We start from the raw sequence: 17,159 nt of genomic DNA, 5'->3' as shown, positions 1-17,159 counted from the left end.
TCATAGATTCATCCTGAAGATTTCATCTCATGTGGAACTTGGGAATTAATGATGTCCGATGACCCCTGTTAAGCATCCAAGGCTGACTGGTCAGAGCGCCCAACTCATTGTTGTAAATTTCCGAACGAAGGTTAACAGTCTGAGGGGTAGATTCTGAATAACAATTACAGAATAAGATTGAGCTATAGCACAGTTCTTGATCAAGCTTTAACAATCACCTACGCAGCCCAATTGGCCCAGCTTGGCTTTAGAGTGAGTCCTGTCTGCAGGGAAAGAATCTGAAGCAGGCAACTTATCCATGAGGAACGGACAATGCGGTCGATAGGGCATTTTTGGCGGTAACCATTACGGAAGAAAACCAACATTTCCTACCATTCTCGACCAGAGATAAACGACAGTGCAACTCTTTAGCATCTTATGTAAAAAACGACTGTGGACATTGGCCATTTGACGTCAACACTATCGTGCTGCATTCGTCATTTTCAAGTTGAAGGGAATCGTACGGCGGTGCAAGTCCTGCCCTACGCCGGCGTCGTGGCATCGATCATCTGACCCATCTTCGACGTCGTTTTATATAGGCCCACAATAAAGCAAGATATGTCTCCAAATCCACGTTTGCTGGGGACCTCAGACGCTGCGCAGCTGATATATGCAGACGTGGCACAGCCGCCGGCCACATATATTATCCTGGTCGTGACCTTTGAGGAGTACGTACCTTTCATCCCAGTGTCGCGTATGTTAACAAAGGCGCTTATGAGAACCGGTGAGGAAGAGTATTTAACTTGAAAATTCGCTAACCGGACGTTGAACCTGAATTGAGAAATCCGATGTCCGATGACGATACCAGTCGCTAGATTAGTGACCTCTGCATACCAGCATCTGTTTTCGTCTGAGGGTTTCGTTGACGATATCAGATATTCCCCTATCGGATTTATTATTTACAAAAGACTTTTCATAACTCTTCACATTATTGTGAGGAATACATCAACGTGAATAAACTCAATAAATAAGTAGAGTATAAGTACAACGTGAATAAACTCAATATGAATATTTATGTTCGAATTACAATACATGATGGAATAAGCAATGTGCTGTTTGGTATAATGGGAAGCGAACTAACACAAATGTCAGTTAATCCTCTATAGCCCATTGAGAATAGAGAACCGATATATTAAAAAAGTAGCTATGTACCATCTGGAAAATCCAAATTAGCTATTCCATGTCAAAAGTAGACTTCTCCAAGGCGACTCGACTTGGGATGATTTGCCTTTCCTCATAATATTACTTTGGCATCTAGTTCTCAAAAAAGCATCATAATACTGTTTAGCAGACTAGCTCTGCCGATTACCCCTGTTTATCCCTATGTCCATTCTTTATTTTTTACAAACTGAAGAGTTTCGTGTGAGCAGGACCATAGGCTATATAATCCGCATGTTCTTTCATCGTCAAACTCAGAGAACTCTACTCTAGCCAAATACACAGAATCCCTCGCCCGGCGAAGTGCCAACGCGTTTGAGAAGCTTTGAGGCGTTATCCATGATGGCCCATCGCAAAACGGGCAAAAGAGCGAGGAATGGGGAGATGACGGATCATGATCCTTTGCGTCTTAGCCGCGTTGTCGACGACGTTTTGAATCCTTTTGTTAGGTCAGTTTTTATTAAGGTTCAGTACACTAAGTTAATAGTCAACGGAACCAGCCTCAGGCCTTCGGAAGTTGCCCGACGCCCTCGAGTCGAGATCGGCGGCAATGACATGAGAACATTCTATACACTCGTAAGTTTCTTGCAAGCCCTCCTCGCGGCATTCTACAAACTATCGTCCTACAATTTATGAGTTATGATTAGTACACATTATACCCTCCTCCAAGATAGTTCAGTTTGTTCTGAATGTCTACTCTTCCGTGGCCAAGGTACTGGTGGATCCGGACGCACCAAGCCCAAGCAGCCCGACGCTAAGAGAGTACCTCCACTGGTTAGGCCTTCTGATGACTCTGAAATTTAGCTGAAAAATGCATATACAAAAAAGAATGGTGCTTTTAATCAGAACTACACATTGGCTTAGGGATCTCGAAGTCCATCTATTATTTTTTCTTGGTGCTCTACTTAGGCTTCGTGGCGACCAGCACTACGCGAGTTTCAGACTGAACTAGCTTTGCTTCCTGAACTATTTTTGTACTGCATAATTCCGTAAATATTAAGAGTTTCAGACTGCACATTAGTTTTCTGCTACGATTCAGGAAATTCGTTTCTCTTCTTTATTCAGGCTAGTCGTGGACATTCCTGCAACAACGGCTGCGGATTTCGGTTCGTAAAAACTACCCAACTATTTTTCTTTTCGGCCGGTAGTAAACTTCATTTCCTTTTCTTAAACGAACTGACAGTAGCTGAATTTCGCTTGCCTGGGTTATCACCACAAAAGAAGGTAAAAATGTTCTTTTCTATCTAAATAAATAAAGCGTTTTGTAAACGCGACGTACATGGCCCGTTCGATGCCAGGATATTTTGTCCTCACAAGGTTTCCATCAGTTCCTCAAGATGTTTCACCAATTCAGAAACACTATTTAATTGCTGAGTTCCAAAGCTGCACCTGGAGTTTGGCCCCATACTTTCTTGTGGTCACCCCTCTTAGATTGCTCCCACCAAATTACTCTTATATTTTGTTCACTTCTTGTAATTCACATTGGCAAATCTAGCGGATAATCTATCATGTATCGTTTTACTTATTTATCTATCAAAAAAAAATTTCTATCAGTCCAGCTATCAACACTTCGAAAAATGAATCGTTGTATATACGTTGGTGACTAATTATGAATATATATATCCAAAATTTCAGAGTCCAATTACCCCTGTACACCAATACACGTACACACACATATATGTGTGTATGCACATATATATATATATATATATGTATGTATGTATGTATTTGTGTGTGTGTGTCCGCATCTCTAATTACTTGTTATCTGTCTAGAACATCATCAAAGTCAAACAACATGTCTCTTTAAAGTAATTATGTGATACTCTCGGATACGATGCCACCTGTCCATCTCCCCCTGCCTCATTACCTATCTAGAGCATTAGCACAGCACGCCATTTGCCTCGCAAAATTTGACCTCTAACGTTACAACTAACTGTCTATCAATGACCTCGCAGGAAGAGAGCTTATTTGCTATGAGACACCTGCACCGACGTTGGGAATCCATCGGCTAGTCTTTACCTTGTTTCAGCAACAGGGTAGAAACACAGTTCATCCGCCAGCGCACCGACAAAACTTCATAACGAGAGAATTCTCTTTCCAATACAATCTCGGGTCACCAGTTGCTGCCCTCTACTTCAATTGCCAGCGGGAAGGGGGATCTGGTGGAAGACGCTTCCTATAGGGATGCATGCTAGTTAAACGTGGAATTTCATTATTTCAGTGTCATTTTTCCTTCTCAAATTTCAATAAAATGCATGAATTCTGGATCCGGCCCTAAGAATGGCACAAGGACATCGTAAAATTTTCTAGAGTATGTTTTTTAAAAATATTTGCTCCAATAGATATCCGGTCCATGTGACAATATATGAAAGATATATTAACCCATATATAATTCATTTAAAGAATCATACGTAAAATAATGAAGTCCACTCAAAATTTTCAAAAGTCGCGGATTAAAATCCGGTTGCGAACACGTCAAAAATGTTGTCCAAGCATAGCATAGAGCTCAAAGTTTTCATCACTGCAAGAGTGCTTCCAAATGCACATTTACAGCTAATCAAGGTGGACGCCCTGAAAGAGGATATTTTCTTTGTGAAAGGATTAAATTGTTCGTTCGATAAAATCAAACAAGCGCACAAGCTTCGTAATTTTAAATGGAAGATTGAATGTCAAGAAGCGACTATTTCTGAGTTTTTTGTCCAACATTCAAACTGGATGGAGTTTTATATGGCCTAATAAACCCTTGGCCAATATCGTTTGACTATGTCAAAGCTTTCTGAACAGCCAACAAATATCCCTGCAAAGGAATAGAAAAATTAATAAAAATTTTAAATTAAATCTTATAGCACTAGTACCTATAATCCTCATTTTCCTTACGAAAGAAAACGTTAAACGATTTCATTACATACAGGATCTAATATTTTTTATCAAATGTGAAATTTCACATAAGAAAAAACACTGTCCTTAAGAAAGAAACTATTTACATCAATCGACCTTTATAGGATACATAAAGGCACATATATGGAGGCCCTAGAATTAGTTTTGTCATACTGACCATCATATTTAAGCATTAAAAATAAATATATGTTTTTAAAAAATGAATTTTATTCTCGTGCATTTGAGATAATTACTTCTAATTCATCACATAAATTTCTGATTTTGTATCATCATTGTAAAATAAATAAGTGCAATATCTAAAATTTATAATGGTTTTACAGGATTCCTAAATACACTCATGAAATAGAAATTTCTATGTATCACTTATCAGAAAACAATTAATTACATGCTAAATAATCATCTAACGACATTAAACATGCTCAAACAGTATTTTTGAACTTAATATAAATATGCTAGTGTGAAGAGGAAAAAACTTTATTTTTGTCTCGATTTATTATTCTTGTACGGATTGCCAGTTGCCTGAAAGAAAGTTCTTCACCTTCCATCTTTACATTTTTATATGATGTTGATAGGTACTTACATTGTTCACATATAATCAAATAGATGGTAATAGAGGCCAGATGATGATTGTATAAAAATTGTTATCTTCTGACTGTTCTACTTCCATTCCATAGGTTGGTCAAGATTTATGTTTTATTGATCCACTTTAGATTTATTGTAAATATTGTTATTGATTGAAACATACATGACCAGCAAGTGAATCACACATTTCATGTCATCTTTATTGTTCAATAATAGCATTTATTCTTTTTGTAATGTATGTATCATTCTTAAAAAGAAATACATACATGATAGTGAACTATTATAACATCAAATATAAATACAACGAGTATTTAAGCATCTATTTTCAATGTTTAAATTTGATGGAGGACCATTTAGCTTCGAAGACCCGGTCTCATCCACTTTGTTGAGCGAGGGCTGACGTGCGAGATCTGGCCTTCTAAGTACCCGACCTAGTCAACGAGTCCCATAGGTTTGATTTCTTTCACTTATTTTCCTTGCTTATTAGGCCTTGTATGTCAGCCGTGTATGCGTTTGTGTTTGTTTGTTCGCACGTGTTTTGGCCACTATATGGACCTACACATTTGTGCATGTGTGAGCCCATGTGTGGGCGTGTTTGTGGGTCCCTTTCCGTTTAGGGGGGCCCTAGGACCCTTTAATTGGGCCCTTATCGCCTTTATTTCTAAGGCGAGAAGGCCCATATTTAACCCGTATAAGAGGGGGGCACCCATCGGATGAGAGAGAAGAAGAAATTTGAGAAAATATATTTTTTGGGTTTACTCCCTTTTAGTTTTTTTAGGTTTTAAACTTATTTACAAAACTACGACTACGAATTTATTTGAGAAACCTTTGCTTTGCGGCCACTACCTTCGCCGAAGCTCTGATCACCATCGCTTGCCAGTTCCCTGCGTACAACCACGGCCGCCCACGGCCTCTTGTGGCCACACTTGAGGCCTCTCGTGGCCGCCCTTGAGGCTTCCCCTGGCCGCCCTGCGGCAAACCGCAGATGCGACGCAGACATGCCCACCTAAACATCCTCCACAACTGCCTGAACCTCCTTTGCGACCGCCCGAGCTGCCTCTACAGCCACCTCCCCCTACACCGTCGTGCCCCACCGCTCTGGCGCCGCCAAGCCCTGTCATCGACGTGCCCCACCTCTCTGGCGCCGCCATGCCCTGTCATCACCGTGCCCTGCTGCCACTGAACCCTACCATTGGCACATCACCACGCCCTGCTGACACTGTGTCACTGAGCCCTATGGCCACCCCGTCGCTACCGCACCATTGGGATGTCATGCCGATACACCACCACACCACTATGCAGGCGCACCCTACCACCATCATGCCGCCAGTGCGCACTGCTACAACTGTGCCCCACCGCGACCTGCGCCACCACGCCATTGCGTCGCCGTGCCACTATGCTACTCTAATGTCGTGCTTTGTCATTGCATTTTGTAGACCTTGCTGCAGTGCCCTACAGCTGCTGCGCCCGCCGCGGCATCTTGCCACCGCGCCCGCCTTTGTGTTGGCCATCACGTTTGCCGCCATACCTGTCGATGCACCCACCACATGTCATCGTCGCTTGCCAGTGCCCATTGCTGCTGCGTATTAGCACCCGCCACTACCGCTCATCAACGCCTGGGCCGCCGCTCATTTACGCCTGTCGTTCATTGTCATCAACTGGCCACGTGGCTGGTCGCCCGCCAGCCCTATTATCGCTGATACAAACGTGAGGCACATAACAAATTTTGTACGCTAGCACTTCTTCCCTTTTACGCGTCCAGTTACTTCTTTCATTATCTCCCGAGCGTGTCCCCACCACCAGGGTAGGTTAGGGATAGATAGGGATACGCGAGAGGGAATAGGATTCTATTGGTACAACCTAGGTTGGCGCATCGAATGGTGCACGCACAAGCAGCAATAGCCGTACTCGCACCGTCGGTCCTCAACTTGATGTCTCCATCATTGGGAGCTTAGTGGCATTCCCAGGTCCCGCTTACCGTGACTCAATGGTCGTTGGTGTCCGTCAACGCATGGTTTTATACTTCTCACCGATTTTATCGTCGTATATGAATTTGCATTTTTACCGATAGGATTCATCTTCAGTGCCTAGCAGGACGAAATCGCTAACCCTGTGGTGTAACACGAGCCGTTCGATCCCCCCGTCCTTCGTGTAACATCACAATTCAAAGGATTGTCAACAAGGACATCAAAGTATCTAGGTAGAAAAGCATTCTCTAGTCTCACCCAAATGATGGGTCTGGTCAATCCCATAGCCATTAAGGTGGAGATACTAAAGAGTTCACTAAACTTACCCATATGAATTCCTTAATAGTTTTATATCAAACTGTCAATCAGGTTGATTCACATCATGATTGTTTAAGTAATCCTTAGACCTGAGACACCAAAGATGTCTTATGGACTAACAGTTGTACATTGACTTGGCCCTACGAGTTCTTAAATAGTCTTAGTTTGGTTGCAACAAGAAGTTGACAAATACAGTCTAGTGATCAACATGGGAGCAACCACCCTTGGTTTCAAAGTACATATTCCAAGGAATATGATGCAATGATTTCTAAATGCATTAGTTTGAACTCAGAGGACTTATCAAGGTTTGATAGTTGACAATACCCTAAATCATTCTAGAAGCATCAAGTGGATGAGGGATTATATGTACATGGAGTACGTACATAAGAGACTTGACTTTCTCCCCTTTCTTCCTCGTCTAATGTTTTGGAAGGTCTTTGTTTCTGCGCACAAGCAAACTCTCCAAGACCATGAAATACATACGGAGTAATCAAAGTGGCAAAATAGAAAATCTATGTGACCTCATGCTATCTCTGTTATTCTACATTCAAGGAAAACACTGACAAAAAGTGCCTTACAGAACTTCTTCTTCATCTTACACTTCATTGACTTAGTAACATCAGTCTTAATATTAATTGACTTCTTAGCATCTGAATCTTCATTGACTTAGTAACATAAATCTTCATATTCATTGACTCTTCTGCACCCCTTATGCTCACAATACTAAACTCGCACCTCATAACATTGATTTTCATTGTCTTACTTTATATGTGTTAAAAACAATGTCTTTCTGGACTTTTAGATAACCATCTAATTCTGATCGTCCTGGTCTTTGATTGAAGGTCAGGTATCCACTTGTGACTACTAATCAAAAGAAAAAGGCATGCTCCACCTCACACCTGACAAGCTTTATTTATTATAGTAACGAAATGGTTATCTTCATCTTTATCACCATTGACTTAGTAACATGAAGATTAATCTGAATTGACTTCTTAGCATATGAGTCTTCATTGACTTAATAAGATGAATCTATATATTCATTGACTTTGTTGCGCCCCTTACGCTCCCACTCCTAAACTCGCACCTCAGAACATTGATTTTGATTGTTTTATTTTATTTATGTTAAAAACAATGTCTTTCAGGACCTTTATAAAACCATCTAATTCTGATCATCCTGGACTTTGATTGAAGGTCTGGTATCTGCTTGAGACTACTAATCAAAGGAAAAAGGCATGCTCCACCTCACACCTGACCAGCTTTATTTACTATAGTAACAGAATGCTTGTCTTCATCTTTATCTTCATTGACTTAGTAACATGAAGCTTAATGATGACGCAGCCCCGGCGACAACCCCGGACACGCCGTCGGAGTCGTCACCGTCATCCCCAACAGCCCCAGCTCCAGCCCCGGATACGTCTTCGGAGACGCCACCACCGCCCTCGACATCGCCGGCCGTCCGCGTTCGGCCCGCTCGGCAAGCCAAGGCGACGGTACGCACGCCCGGATTCAAGTATTCCGGGTAACGGTCACCTTATCATTTTCGCATTTTATCTCGTTCGTCGTCTTTTGGTTTTGATCTTCATCTTTTGTGTTTTCTCACGCGTCATCATCGCATGTACGGAGGGAGGATTCGACCCTATAAGGATCTCCCCTCCTCGCCCCAGGTTCATCGTCGTTTTGTTTACCTTCCAGTCATCCTTATGTCCTAGGTCTTAAGGTTATTTTGAGTCAAAAGATAGGTCCTTTTGGTCTTTGGGCTCCCATACCCTTCCCCTATATAAGGGTCGGATGGGTGCCCTAACACGGACGTTTTTTTTGAATTTGAAGAAAAGTATTGTTGTTTGAGAGGAGTTGAACTTCCCCGTTGAGCTAGGGTTCCGACCTGAGAAGCCGCAGAAGACACCGCAGAGCGAGGAGGCGTAGAGAGGAGAAAGCTCCCGCGGAGGTCAGGCCGCTGGTCGCGCGCCCCCCCCGTGCCTTCCCGCGTCGGCCCTCGCCCCACCACGCTGCGCGTGCCTGCCGTTTGCGCGCGTGCGCGCGCGCGGCAGACGCTCCATGGCCCTGCCCGCGTCCCCGCCACTCGCGACCCCGTGCTCTCGGCATCCCGAGTAGTTGGGTTGACCTTCACAACTCACGCGAGTGGCCGGTGCGCCTTCACCAGCGCGTTGACTGCGGCCTTGGGAATCTTCAAGTTGCACCGGTGTGCGACAATACCACGGTCTGGTGCAACCTCTTGCCCTAACGACCCGATCCGTTTCCGTTAGCGGACTCAGCGTAGGACGTCAAGGCGGGCAGCAAACTGGGTGCGGTGACAGGTCCGCGGTCCCCTCCTCTGCCCGACGGTTGGTGGCCTCCTCCCCTGCACTCGTCGACGTTCTCCCCGCGGACACCGTCCTGCAGCTGCCGACTCCGACCGCGAAGGGTGCGCGTCAACTCCGCCCTACGCCGAATCTCAGTTAGCTCCCACAGGAATGTAACGTCCAGCAGGCCCTCACGCCCCGCCCACTCTGCGTTCACCCCTGGCATTGTGGCCCACGTGCTTGAGGAATTGCCAGCCGCTGTTGTGTTGGCAGGGCTTCCTGACCGCTGGGACTCTCCGCCGCCCCCTTGCGGCCTGCTCGCCCTCCCGTCCGGCCGGCCAACGTCCCACGATCCCGATCCGTCTGCCGATATCAATCCGCCCAGCGCCTCGCTACATCCGGCGAAATCTTACGTCAAGAGGACGCTTCCCCGGTCGACTACCAGGTACGCCGTCCCCTATCGCCTCGTCCTTTATTTCCTACAGTACGCTTTCGCTTGCCTCCACCGCGCTCGGGTCAGACTTAGGTGACCGAGACAGGCGAGTGAAAGAACTACGTCGTATTGAGCGTCCTACCTGGTTTGGGACGAGTCAGCTCGCCCGTCACGTGCGAGCACCTTCCGGCGGGCTAAAACCGTCCGACGCCGTAGTGACCTCGTACCTCCGGACGAGGGTCAGGAGGTCCCCTTACCATCCCCGGGTGACCCCGTCGATCACCCGGACGTCGGCTTCTCCCTGCTCGTCGGCAGCTGCCCGTACGACACCCCCTTCCGAGCATCATTCATCGTAGGTCATCCTCGTAGGAGACCTGTGCCCGACGAACCCCAATTATTCGTCGCGCACCGACGCCTCTTCGACACCGAGTATGAACCCTCGGTGACGGCCGGACTTCGTCTCGGACGTGGTCCTGCATCACTTAAGCTGAATAGACTCCTAAGCATCTGACTCTTCATTGACTTTGTAACATGAATCTTCATATTCATCGACTATATTGCGCCCCTTGCGCTTCCCCTCCTAAACGCGCACCTCAGAACGTTGATTTTCATTGTTTTCTTTTATTTATGTGAAATTAAATGTCTTTGAGGACCTTTAGATAACCTTATTTTTTCATGTCCTTCATGAGTATTCTTTAGCTATCAATTTTAGAACATATGTTGCAACAGTAATAATATTTGTCTTATGATCTTATCATATTCATTATGTCAGATCATGTATTCATGGACTTCATCATGAGCATTACATATGCATTATAATGAATAAACTATAGTAATGAACATGAAATGAGATATGGAATGTGCAATTAGCATGTGAGCCACAGATTTTCATCAAAGTTGAATAGAATAAGGGCTATTCTAGTGGTGTAAATGTTTCCTGGTGTTGTCAAAGTAGTAGTCTGATTGCACCTACAATTGGCATATTTTTGACATTTTTAGAAAATCCCTTATGCAAAAAACATTTACTCACTCGAATACTTTATCGGAATCCTAGTTATAACATGTTCATATTTTAAGGTGTCAAGAGTCATGGTTGCTTATGCAAGTGGGTGCAAGCCCACTACTAAACGGATAATAAACCTTTGGATAACATAATATTTTTTCATCCTTCATTACCAGATGGTTATTTAAGAGTATTTGGAGTTTGAACATCATATATGCATTACACACTGATTTAGGTCTTGACTCACCCTCCATTAATGACCAGTTTGGAAGAGTCAGGTTTTTGGGGCATTAATGGTCAGAGATCTCGGACTATCCCCCCCCCCCCCCGCCCTCATCCCCTACACATTTATCATTAATTGCTAGTTCTCAGTGCCCATCAAAGATCCAGGATAACAGATGGTTCAAAAATAAAATGGTTGTTGTATGATCCCATTATGAACATGAAATTTGCTGAATTGGTGAAATATGGGTATCAATTTGAATGACAACAAAACTTCTGCAGACTATTCACCAACATAATCATTCCATTACATATCTTTCATCCCCTGATGGTAACAGTCACCAGTATGTGAACCCTAAGGTTCAAATCAAGTTCATATTATTGTATCTACCCATGAACCTGAGATTAACATAACATGCATATTGTCATTACATTTGTAAATACTTATAGATTTTTTGAACTGATAATGACACGTGTTGTTTAATAATCATGTATGGATGACGGAATTATATTTCTTCAATGATTTTGCATCAAGTATATAGTGTCATATTCACGAAAATATCTATATTCAACTATTAAAATTTACAATAGAACCAATTAAACAAGATTGAAGCCCTGTTATAATAACGGTATTATAATGCTGGAAAAATGGGAATTTATAGTTTCATCTATACCCCAATGAGTGTTGTGTCTTGATAGCTCTACAACCATTGTAGATACTATGTCCAAAAACAACCATCAACTCTAGATCATCAACTTGTAAAACACTGACTAGTAAAACAATCTCATGAATGAGTGATGAAATCATACATATAATTAAAGTTTTGACAGAAAAAAGTCATCTGGAATTGTGAAAGTGTGGCATATGTTCATTACCTACTTATGTTAGCTTGAGGTCTGAAAACATTATAAATATGCACCCAAATATCCATAGATATTGCATGAATTTGAAATTCCAGAGAAATAATATTTATTTTATTAGAAGTATTATTTAACGTTTTTATATTTTTTTATTTTTTAACCCTTTTTATATTTTAATATTCATGAATATTTTCAAGTCCCTTATTTGCATAAATTTATAGGAATTAGATTGGTTGATGACCAATGGGTTAGAGCATATGATGCCAATTTTAGAGCCATTTGTTTCGCACTACTAAGCCAAATTGGAGCCATTTCAATTGTGGGCTTGAAATGAGAGGTTGGAGAGAGTTAGGCCATGTGCTTACTCCCTGTAAAGTTTCCTTAAACTTTCCTTATCATGCATACAAAATTTGAAAAGAAGGTATTTTAGATGATAAAACAATCATAAAACAAGAAAGAATGGCAACGATAGAAAATAGGAAAATTAGAAGGCCATTTAAGATCATGCCCTATGCATTAATATTTTCTTTGTCTCTATCTTTGAAACATTATGGATGTTCTCTAGCACTATTTATAAACCGAGAAAAGTTTATCTAGGATCCTGGATGTTCCACCTGGTTGAGATAATATAAAGAGTTCATCCTTTGATCATCCTTTTATTTCGAGAATAGTCTAATCCTAGGAAACTATAATTATCCAAGTTTAGAAAAGAGCAGTTGGTTTTCATGGCATTAGCATGAGAACAATAGGAGCCTACATATTAAGTCATGTCGAACGACATCTAGGACGTTGTCTGATCGGCACCGAGTATGATGGCTCGGTACCAATAAGGGATGGTGGTATCGAACGTCGACGGTGTCGTCATATGACGGATGTAACCCTAACGGATTATGTAACTACGGTGTGATGAATGAATGTCCTACGTGTCGTACGTGCAGGCTCCGACTCGAGGGAGGCACCAAGCTCCAAGCTTGGACGGGTCGCCGGGTGATGGCGATGGTGGCCTCTCAAATCTTGTCAGAGCGACGAAGGCGTCTACGGCCGAACGGAATCTATCCATAGGGCTCGCACGTAAGGACATACTTGTCCATACTGGTAATGCTCATCGCCGGCAGAGTGCACTGGTCCAGATCCGTGGAGATCCGGCGACCGTTGGTGCAACGGCAGCCAGAAGAGATCAGTGACCTCTCCCCATATGGTAAGGGGGCCAGTGAAATTCATCATTGATGTCCTACGGAGGCCAGAGATTGCCCGCTTGTGTCAATCAAATGCCCGGTGGTGCCCGTCGCTGGCAAATCGCACTACTCTGGACCTGTGGAGATCTGGCCGTTGGCTCAATGGCCCCAAAGAGGTCGCTGACCTCTCCCCAATCGGTACGGGTGGCTAGGGTCGGAGCCAGAGGGGAACCCGTCTCACTCCAAAGGAGATCGATCCCTTCCTTAGCGCCACCTAGGGCTAATTTGGATTCTTCTCAATCTTCTCCTTGTTCTTTCTTCGCACGATCCTTCCTTCTCCTCCTGAATTTGAGGTGAGACCAAGATAAAATAGACAACACAACGCCAATTGAATTCTTCCTGGTCTGAGGGGCTAGGGCGTCCTCCTCTTTCCTTATAACGTGGAAGAGGTCAAACGTCCCCCCCCTTTAGTGGGTCGACAAAAGATCCATTAGGGGCCCTTATAGAATGGGCCCCCAATACACATAGAAGGGGTGGAGGGAATTTAAAATAAAACAAGGGAAAGTGGAAAAGGAAGGCCCCTTCCCATAATGATGAAAATGCAGGCACGATACGTGTCACAGTGAGACAAAAATGGGATGATGAACACGAACATAACACAAAACATGACAAATGAAATGATGAAAATAATATAGTATATTCGAGCATTATCACCCAATCTTCAAGACGGTAACGGGCGGCCCGGACAGCGTCGTCGATGATTCTTGATGGCGTGTGACATCATTAAGTTTCACCATCATTCCCCTACTCCCCTTAATTTTTATCCCTTTTTCTTACTATCAGCACATTTGCTTTCATTTTCTCTCTCTAGAATCCAAATTTTTCTCTCTAAATCTGAATTACTATCTTTCATTTATTTACCTGAGTAATTAAACTATAAACCAACTATGGATTCCATTTCTTCAACATTCCTATCCCACTAAAAGGAATGTCTATTTTAGACTGGACTCCATCCCCTTCCATCATAAAAACTTAACCGAACTTTGGCTAAATCATGATCTATATAAAGTGTTCCATCACTTACATGAATCATCTTGACGTAAGGCCACCCCTACAGATGTGCGACCACCAATGCCTCTCCGCACTGTCCATACCCATCCCCTACTTCCGTAAACATAATTTATGTCCTTATACCACTTAAAATTAAAAAATACCAAAAATACACAAAGACATTTATTATCTTTACTCATTTTAATCTTAAAAAATTCTATTAAAAATCTCTTCAAAAATGATTCTCATTTACAGTCAGTTTTCCTTCAAATTCAAATATAGACAAATTGATATAAACATAAAATTTATGTTTCACCTTTACAATATTTAAAAAATAATTTGTCACGACTTGAATTAAAAATGTAATCAAACATTTTGTTCATTTCATTTTCCTTCTGCATGCATGTGAATGATATTAAATCAATGGAAAACTATAAAATATATATATAACTTTTAAATTTATTTATTTTATTAGTAAAGCATCAAAATTCCAAAATAAAATTTATGCATCCCATTGGGTTGATCTCTTATGCTATATTAAAATTTATGCATACCTTTACAATATCCAAAACCCTAAACCCTATATTACTTATGGAGTATTGATTGGTGATTCATTTAAATGCTTTTTTATGATAAATTAAATTAACAACATAAAAACCTAAATGTGGACCGATGTGGGTTGAGTCATTTTCCTTATATATAGGCCTCTGGAAGCTAAAGTTTTAATCTTAAGATGATAAGCCACAGTGTTCTCTCTGTTCTTTATGATTAACTTCCAATTCTAATTCTTGAACGAGCACTACCCATCAAATGTGTCTTGGTTTGGCCTCTTTTTTGGGGAGCATGTATTTAAGTGCTGCATTATCAACGTAGATTGTTATCTTATACCCCCCCAACGTAAGGATTAAAATTTTCTAGAAGAAAGACGAAAGCCAAAAAATCATATGTTATCATATAACGGAAATAAGGTTCAGTTAGTGTCTTCCGCTCGTAGAAAATGACAACCTGCTTCTTGTTGATACATTGTCCCAAAACCACACCCACTGAATAATCGGAAGCATCACACAAAACTTCATAACGAGCATCCCACTTTTGTGACTTCATAATGTCCTTTCATATTTATCCATACAAAATATTTTTTCTTTTTGGAAAAGAGTGTCCAACATATGGAGACTCCATAAATTTCTTTAAAAAAGATTAATGGAAAACCCAATGTGTTCTGTTTAACTTCATAGTTACCTTATTAAGTTTAGGATGGTGAGATTATGTATCACCTCGACCTTTACCTTGTCCACTTACAATCATTTCCTTGAAACTAGATGCTCAAGCATTTGTCCTTCCTTGACAATGAAATGAAAATTCTCCCCACTCAAAGCTGATTATGACTGCTGGAAGTTTTAAAACAGAATTCTGCATCAAAGAGATATAAAAACCAAAACATAAAAAAACAAGAACTATCACCCTTAAATGGATTGCATTCATCATTTATTGGTTCATCGCATGAGCAACTTTAAGCCATTCAGATGTCCAGGTTCTAAACATGTCAATGCAATCTTCACAACATTGTATCTCGTCTGCTTCTATGAACTTGGCTATTAGAAGCAGCAATCAGGGAAGAGGGAGAAAATAAAATAGGACTCTAAATAACTCATTTGGCCATAAAATTGGAAACAATTCATGGGGAAGTTTTCATGAATGTCCCTAGAAAAAGTTTTGCACAAGTCCCAATCGATGAGAATATTTAATAAATGTCGATTAACGTAAAGTATATCACCAACATCCAGAAATATTATGTGTCTGACCCTCTAGGCCCATGTATCGATTTAGTTCAACAATTCAGTAGCCCAATAAACTTTATCCAGCTAACATTAGGGACATTCATGAAATATGTATAGACTAATTAATACACAATATATCCAGCTAAACCTCTTGCTCTAGAAAATAGTAAGGAATATGTTAAATCATTCATACAACCTTTTCTGTCATTCTTCAACATTTATGTATAATCCTTAATCTTTGCAAAGCTCCAGAAGAGTTTTGAAAATGAATAATTGGAAACCTGAATCAGTCTTTCTGGGAATCTAAGATATTAATTGAATTAGAAACATTAGATTCTATTTTTTATGTTTTTTGATATCCAATAAAGTTCTCATAATCCTCGAGAGGCATGTATATGTCACCATTGTCTTGGTATTCTTGAGACGATCAAAGAAGAAATCAAGAGAACAAGATGGATCTTATATACTGAATCCTTTATGCACGAAACTTGTGGACTGACATAGCTGTTGTGTCCTTCATATGAAACTAGGTTTTGAATGAGCTTCCTTGGTCATAATATGGAAGGAAAGAGGTTAAAATGAAACTGGCCCCAAAAGATTCTATGTCGATTAACAGAATTTATCTCCAGAAATTTCTGATGGTTGGATCTCCAGAAATTGTTATTTTAAAATGGTTTAATATCCACTGTTGGATGATATTTATCTCTATCCACTTAGCATATGCCGTAAATTCCATTAGGGAGAGTATACACTCACTCCCATGTCTAGTAGAGACCTAGGGAGAACATGCATTTACTCCTACTTTGAGTGTAATGGAGTTTATGGCACATGCCAAGTGCGAGAGTTTCAGCCTCTATTCATCAAGTGTGAGGTTAGCAGATGGATGAGTGGGACAAACTCATAATGTCATCTAGGATGTCATAGTACAGGTTTAAAACTGCTACTTTCTAGTAGTTTTTCTAAATCTAGGGAGAATACACACTCCCTCCCACTTTGAGTTGGACTCTATGTGTATACTGATCATTGGGGCTCTAGATCTCATCTTATCTATTATAGTGGGCTCACCATAATTGATCTGATTATCTCACTCATAAAATTTCTCTTTATTTTCCTCTCATGAATGCATATCCCTTTGAGGTATTTTGTGTTCAATGGAATGTGCTAGATTGCATTGAACAGTTAGATCATTTTAGTGATATTATTTAAGGCCTCTAGTAATTTGTGCTCATTATCACTCGCATTGCCCTTGGGTTGACTTTAAGAATGAGGGTTAGTCACCGTAGGTTTGTCAACCTGGGGATTCGGCTCAGCCCTGATGGAAATATATAAGGCTGGCAAGAAAATCTCATATTTTTAGCTTGTTCCGTGTTGATTA

The 17,159-nt window shown here is 41.4% G+C and overlaps 1 protein-coding gene across 1 annotated transcript; it reads left to right on the top strand.

Moving 5' to 3' along the window:
- The first annotated feature begins 1,435 nt into the window (after positions 1–1,435).
- On the top strand, positions 1,436–3,464 carry LOC144703116 (protein HEADING DATE 3A-like). The gene is made up of 4 exons (XM_078575214.1): positions 1,436–1,773; positions 1,910–1,971; positions 2,263–2,303; positions 3,153–3,464. Exons 1-4 carry the CDS (start codon positions 1,537–1,539, stop codon positions 3,377–3,379), a joined length of 567 nt encoding a protein of 188 aa, XP_078431340.1. The 5' UTR covers positions 1,436–1,536; the 3' UTR covers positions 3,380–3,464.
- The last annotated feature ends 13,695 nt before the right edge of the window (positions 3,465–17,159 follow it).

The sequence above is a fragment of the Wolffia australiana genome, chromosome 5 (genome assembly GCF_029677425.1).
Source record: "Wolffia australiana isolate 7733 chromosome 5, ASM2967742v1".
Classification (NCBI taxonomy): Eukaryota; Viridiplantae; Streptophyta; class Magnoliopsida; order Alismatales; family Araceae; genus Wolffia; species Wolffia australiana.
This window is presented reverse-complemented; position numbering and strand designations above follow the sequence as displayed.